At 44.7% G+C, this 6,742-nt stretch overlaps 1 protein-coding gene across 1 annotated transcript; it reads left to right on the top strand.

Moving 5' to 3' along the window:
- Nucleotides 1–1,223: 1,223 nt before the first annotated feature.
- On the top strand, nt 1,224–4,846 carry LOC6606332 (insulin-like growth factor 1 receptor). Its single transcript, XM_002031101.2, has 7 exons — nt 1,224–1,974; nt 2,036–2,573; nt 2,632–2,779; nt 2,841–3,236; nt 3,300–3,516; nt 3,569–3,825; nt 3,894–4,846. Exons 1-7 carry the CDS (start codon nt 1,423–1,425, stop codon nt 4,390–4,392), a joined length of 2,607 nt encoding a protein of 868 aa, XP_002031137.1. The 5' UTR covers nt 1,224–1,422; the 3' UTR covers nt 4,393–4,846.
- The last annotated feature ends 1,896 nt before the right edge of the window (nt 4,847–6,742 follow it).

Raw genomic sequence — 6,742 nt, 5'->3', positions numbered from 1 at the left:
GCTGCGTATTCAATTGACATCTGACTAAATTTAGAAAATTCTTTTTCCGATTCCATTGAGTTTCGTGAGCGTTACTTGCACCTTAATGAACTGCCAATGGCGCGTTGTTCAATGCTCACTACTCCACTTATTGGATTGGAACTTTGCCCCTCCCCCCTCCCCACATTTTCGCTCTTATTTTCACTGTTTTTTTGCATTCAGTCTAATTGAATTGTTCGCCGGTGCAATTTAATTTCTGCGGAAAGGCAAAAACAAAAGGCAAAGACATGCACTCTGGGGAAAAAGGTTAAGAACGCCGGTAGATGGCCAAAGGGTAGGTAGGGAGGGTAGTTGGGGGGGGGGGGGGGGGGGGGGGGGGGTGAAGAGGATCCAACCGGTTTGCAAATGGTTGCAAGGTCACATGGGGAGTGGGGGCGTGGCAGGGGGCTGTGGCGGTTGCAGAAGTAACAAGTGTTTTTCGGCTGCCGGCAACAAGGAAACGACAATGAGAAAAACGTGAAAGGTAACAGATGCGTAAAATAATCGCTCCCCAACAAAATGAAACAGTGGCGCGCCAAGAATTTCAAAAAGGGTTTTCAGTTTTCGAATTTTATTTGTGGCTCTACCTATCGATCTATAAAAAAAAGTAAGAGATCATACGATCTACTTTTAATCTTAAGTTTCGTAAATCCCTTTTTTAATTGACTGCAAAAGGGCATTAGGGGGTTTAAATTTGATTGAGAAAACTAGAAACAAACAAATAGCAAGACCGGCATGTATATTATTTTACGATACCCATAAATGTTTACTTTCATTAACGTAAATATTACCAGACTGCTCCCCATCGAATCATCGGTCTTCTTCTCGCACAACAGCCACCGCCTTTGATTTTCATTCTCGAGCAGTTTATATACACCGGGTCGAAAAAATAGTTCTGGTTTTTGAAGATATTTATATATGGATTCAAAAAGTCTGCTATTTCTTTTACTATTATAAGAACTTAAGCAATAGGTATCTATATCTGTTTTAAAGATATTTTGCTTAAGAAAGAGTTATTCATAATATAAGAATTTTTAGGTTTCATAAAAACTACACGTTTTTCCGCTGGTGTAGCCGAAGGGTTTAGAGAACGAAGACGAAAGAAATAACAGTGCGAAACAAAACAAAACAAAGTGAATGCCGAAAGAAGAGGCTAATTAAAGAGATCGAAGGCACAGAATGCTGTTCGAATCGAATGCCATATCAGTCCAAATCGAATCGTTGCCGCGAACGCAGCTCTCTTCAAAAGCGGAAAAAATATCATAAAATATATGTATATAGTTCAACCGATCGATCGGGCGAGAAAAACGACATTGACATTCAAGCGGGCGCGCTAATTGATCCATTGGAAGCCCCCTTAACGCCCGGGTCAAGTGCTCTCAATTGGAAGTGTCAGGTGGCAGCATGGGGCATCTGCTCCCCGTTCCCAACCCCCTTCCGATCCCCATCTCGATCGCAGTTCCGCTGTTATTGCTGTTTTTGGGCGACGCATCGCCGGTTTCGGCCAGATCCGATGACCAAACCGCCTGCGGATCGCTGGAAATAAATGAGATTGCGGAACTGCGGAAGCTGCAGAACTGTACGCATGTGGTGGGTCACGTTCGACTGGCCTATGTGGATCTGACGGATGTATCCGGCAATTATAGCACGGATTCGCTGGCCAGCAATGTGACCGAGATCAGTGACTACCTAATGGTGTATCGCTGCACCGGTCTGATCAGCCTGCAGTCCATATTCCCCCGACTGCGTATCATTCGTGGTCAGGAGCTCCTCTTCGATCAGTACTCCCTGGTGGTGTACGAGAATCGCAATCTCCGGGAGCTCGGCCTGGTGGAGCTGTTGCGCATCCAGAGCGGATTCATTCGCGTCGAATCGAATCCCTTGCTGTGCTTCGTGGAAACCGTCGATTGGATGTATTTGATGGGCAATGCCACTCGGCAGCACTTTTCCCTCAAAGTGAGTAAAGATATCTTGAAGATATCAAATATTGGATAAATAACTTTCTTATTACCCACAGCACAACAGGCCGCAAAGTCAGTGTCCCTTGTGTGGCAGCCTGTCAGCGGACTTCGAGTTCATCAGGAACTCCTCGGAGCGCTGCTGGAACGTGAATACGACACAACTTCGCCCCCAGCCGCCCAGACTTAAGGACTGCCCCATTGCATGTGGCCTAAATGGATGCGATAGTGCGGGCAAGTGTTGTGATCACAACTGTGTAACTGGTTGCTATTCCCAAAACTGCTCACTGTGTGCAAACTACCAGGGAAGAATGGGATGTGTCAATCAGTGTGTCGCCAGCTATGAAATAAACAAGAGGAGGTGCATAAGTCACAGGGAGTGCCGAGAATTGGGAAGGATTCCCCTGATACGCGGCTATCAGTGTGTAAAAAAGTGTCCGGGAAACCAGAAAGAGATTCTGGACGCCAAGGGCATCATCCACTGCCAGGTGGAGTGCAACGGCGATTTTCACGTGAAGAGCGCTGCCGACCTGGAAGTTTTACAGGACTGTGTGACCATCAATGGTTCACTTACCATTGAACTCACCAATATTAAAGGTGTGTTTCATATCATAAAAGATTTATCTATAATTCACTTATATAATTCATTTCCCAGAGAAAATAGTCGATGCCTTGGAAAATGCTTTGGCCAGCGTTAAAGAGATCACTGGGTATCTAAAGGTCATACACTCTGCGCAGCTGATGTCGCTCACATTTCTGCAGAATTTGGATGCCATAAGAGGGGATAAGCTGGTGGAAAACAAGTTAGTTTGAGGGGTAAAAATGTTATTGAAATTCTAATAATATTATTTCTCTCATTTCAAGATACGCCTTGTACGTAGTGAATAACTACCATTTGGAGCACATTTGGCCACCCAATCACCTGGTGATCATTCAGCGCGGTACACTATTCTTTCACCTGAATCCCCGGCTGTGCTACGAGAAAATCCATCAGCTACAGGGCTCCCTGAAAAGTGGCGAAAATATATCTGTGGCAGATGTATCCCCCAATTCGAACGGCGAGCGCGTGATTTGTGGCGACGCGGTGCGCTCCCTCAATCCCAAAGTGGAGGACCTAAATTCCACTGCGGTACGCATCATTCTGGACTACATGGACTGGGAGGGCATGGAAACGCTAATAGGATATTCGTATCACTACAAGGAAGCCCCGGTGCAAAACGTGACCATGTACGATGGTCGGCATGGTTGCGGTCATGACAAGTGGGTGTGGACTCCTCGCCCTCACTAAGTTTACCTACAGTGATTCTGTTTATAATTTTGCAGCTGGCTGATGGACGTTGTGCCTAACCAGAGTCGACGTCATGTGATAAGCGGTCTGAAGCCCTACACACAGTATGCGTATTTTGTGAAGACCCTCACCAGAACCGAATATCATATTCAGATAGATGCCTACTCGAAAATCGGCTACTTCCAGACGCTGCCCGATAGGCCAAGTCCTGTGCTCCGAATATATGGCAACTCGGAAATCAGTTCTCAGATTGTGAGTACTTTTTAAAATATATCTCTCAGCTCTAAAACTTTTTCCTTTTCAGCTTCTCCACTGGTGGCCACCGAATCGTCCGAATGGAGTCATAAAAAATTATTTTGTAACCGCCGAAAATATCAATATTACCCAGGAGGCAAACGTCAAAAATTATGCGAATGTTGAGTTGGAAAATGCTAAAGACATCGATTGTGAGTGCGCTGGTGTACTGCCCTACTATTCAGGTCCTCAGCCGGATGACGAGGATTACTACAACAAAGAGCAAATCACCTACGAGGATGCGTTGCCCAATCTCATTTATGTTTCGTAAGTTAAGAAAATATGGTTTTCTTTAAAGATTCAATTGAAATAATATAATTTTATACCATCCATAGGCGCAATCATGACTATCGCAGAAAGGAGTTCGAAAAAGTGATTAACTATGAGCACCTGCTGTCCATTAGGAAGGATGATGAGCCCACCAGACCGCCCACAACCACTCCGGCTCCCACAAATGCAACGTTGGCTAAGGAAAGATTGGCTGCAATTAACTACGAGAATTATCGCCTAAATAGCGAGAAGAAGCAGCGGGATCTCCAGGACTTGGACCAGCAGAAGTACACTATCCGACATGCCTTGCCCAAGTGCCAGAACTCCCATGCATCCGTGGTCCAGCAAGTGGAGGAAAAATGCATGGCGGAGGAGCCCTTGAGTGGCTACGAACTGCCGGGAAACCAGCACTTTTACCGCCTCTCCCAGTTGGAGCCGGAAACCCATTACCGGATCACCATACGGGCTTGCGTCGAGGGCGTGGTCAACGGGTGCTCAACTCCGGCGGAGGCTGTGATCAAGACTGCAAGCATCCAACTGGAGCGGTTCATCAAGGGTGTTTAGCAGAGATCCCTCCATCGCAGACTTTCTGTATCCGCTGAAAAGTGATAAATGCTAGACCCATATGAGGATATAGGCGTGTTGAAAACTGTATGAAAGTGGAAACTCCACTTGTTTAACATTAACTATATATGTATTTAGTGTTTTGAAAAACTTGACAAAGAAGGACCGCTGGACCTCTTATTTTCCAAAACTATATTTGTGGTAGTTTTGCTATTTAGAAATTATTTAATAAGTTATTACAATATGTTTTTCATATTTTTCGGTTTTTAACTTTGACTGAACAGCTTTAATGCTTTTTACTTGAATCTATTGTTAAAATGTCTAAGTATAATCCGTGTCATATGGTCCCAACAAAGTATTGTAAGTCAAGTGACTGTAGTTCCTCCAAATGTATTGTAAATGTGTAAATGCCAAACAAATCCTCGACAAGCGACCAAATGATTTCATCAAACCATGCTAATTTGACTTATCAGCTTATCAGACTTAGCCGAACGTCCTTGCAATGTGTGCCAGAGCCAGAAACCGTTCAAAGGGAAAAACCCTCACTGACAGCAGTGATTCCTGAGATCCTCAACTTGGCCCGGATAGCGGTTACCTTTTTCTCGAGATTGGCCATGGCATAAGCCTAGGCGAAACTAACAACAGCAGGCTGCCTGGAACTTCCAACGCATGCCACTTAATATGCAAATATGCCGCAAAAGAGCTTTAAACTTTAAAACACTGACAAAAACTAGAACTAATCCCCACCATCGAAAACTGGGCGGAAAAGGGACTAGGTCGAGACGATGCTTTTGCTTTCGGAGTGAAGTGGAGTCAAGTCGAGTACGTGTCATGTGTCGCCTTGTTTGTGGCCAAGTTTTCGGCGCAGCTGGAAAAGTTCCATGAAAACGTGTCCCACTCAATGGGGAAAAGCGGTTCGTGATTGACGCAAGACTAAGTATGAACGGCGAGGGGTGAGCTGGATGCGGGGAGCTAAGGACGCTCAGAGTGCCTGCAGAGGAAAAGGATTTCAATTCTGCCGCTGACACTGACGCGCAATTTAACTACCTTAGAGGTCGCGAGTGAAGTACTCCGAAGGGGGTTACTTGGCGACTATCCCTTCGCGTACTTTGGAAGCTGCACTGCAAGAAACTCACTAGCAGATCTTTAAGTCATTTGTAATATACTGGAACTAAAAGACAATCAATAAAAGGTATTATATTTCATTGTCTATAATAAAATTCCATTTATTAGGTGCGTGCCTAATCTAGGCTAGAATTTTTTTTAGTGAGCTAATACCGCTGGCTACCCTTATTCAATCCACTGAGAGTAACTAATCTCTTTTTCAATTTTTTATGTAGCCCATTTAAATCAACTGGCTGGACTTAAAGCGAAATGCTGGGCAACTGAAAAACCACTTATGCCACATCCTTTGGCGCCGTCTTTAAGTGCCGCCCTGCTCGTTGTCCTCGTGGAGGAAGGAAGAGATATGGGGTTGTGTGTGATCTTATCCTAAACCAATTGTATTTCAATATTTCACTGTCCCCTCCTCGTCGCCTTTGCTGTTGCACCATTTTTCGCCGTATTTCCGTTGCCATAGACGCAGTTGTAGTAGCAGCTGTAGGTGTGGTTGCAAACGTAGTCCTTGCCGTGTAGCCTCGTTATCCTTGCACTCGTTTGTTATCTATGCACTTGCCGGGCCAAGCACTTTGGGTGCGGTTCGTCGATGTCAGTGCGTCAGTTTAGCAGTTCCTCCGTCTGTCCGTGGGTCCGTCCGTCCGTCCATCAGGCAGGCAGGCGGACAATATAACTGAGTGCACCGCAACTCGGTCTAGTGTTGTTCAATAGGAGTTTATTTAAGATATGTGTATCCATTTAAGTTTTGTCTCGAAAATTTTCCGTATTTTACATTAACTTTTTAACTATCAAGTTGCTATGGAAATATATACATCAAATAACCATTTTCGTACTAAGTACTGTAAAGGTAGTACAGAAAAAGACAAACTTAGCCATATGTGGCCAAAAATCCGCTATGTGGGCAGCTTCGCCAATCCATGTGTGTGCGCTCCTCAATTGTCCTTGCCCCAACTGGAGAAACGAAAGTGTCGGCATCACCTTCACCATCGGCGCATTAAACTCTGGGTTTTCGAATTTGGATTTGGTACGGGTCGGCATGCGAGTCCTGGGTTAGTGCATTCAGTCTGGGAACGGTAATGGTAATGATGTGCACTATTTCGGACCTGAGGCATTGATATATACTGAACACCATCAGAGCTTGTGCGAGTGTGTGTGTGTTACTATATAAGTAGTTACCAGTACTAAGGGAAACCAATTTAATGTAGATAGAAAATTCATTTAAAAGTTAATAAAA

Source organism: Drosophila sechellia, chromosome 3R, assembly GCF_004382195.2.
Source record: "Drosophila sechellia strain sech25 chromosome 3R, ASM438219v1, whole genome shotgun sequence".
In the NCBI taxonomy this organism is placed as follows: Eukaryota; Metazoa; Arthropoda; class Insecta; order Diptera; family Drosophilidae; genus Drosophila; species Drosophila sechellia.
The sequence above is the reverse complement of the archived record's forward strand: the minus strand, read 5'-3'. Positions and strand labels throughout refer to the sequence as shown.

What these genes read in the sequence shown, in the direction of transcription:
- LOC6606332 (XM_002031101.2), top strand. Translation starts at nt 1,423, where the DNA reads ATGGGGCATCTGCTCCCCGTTCCCAACCCCCTTCCGATCCCCATCTCG. An exon ending in CATGGTTGCGGTCATGACAA is followed by an intron (nt 3,237 to 3,299) that starts GTGGGTGTGGAC and finishes ATAATTTTGCAG; the next exon opens with CTGGCTGATGGACGTTGTGC. An exon ending in CCCAATCTCATTTATGTTTC is followed by an intron (nt 3,826 to 3,893) that starts GTAAGTTAAGAA and finishes TACCATCCATAG; the next exon opens with GCGCAATCATGACTATCGCA.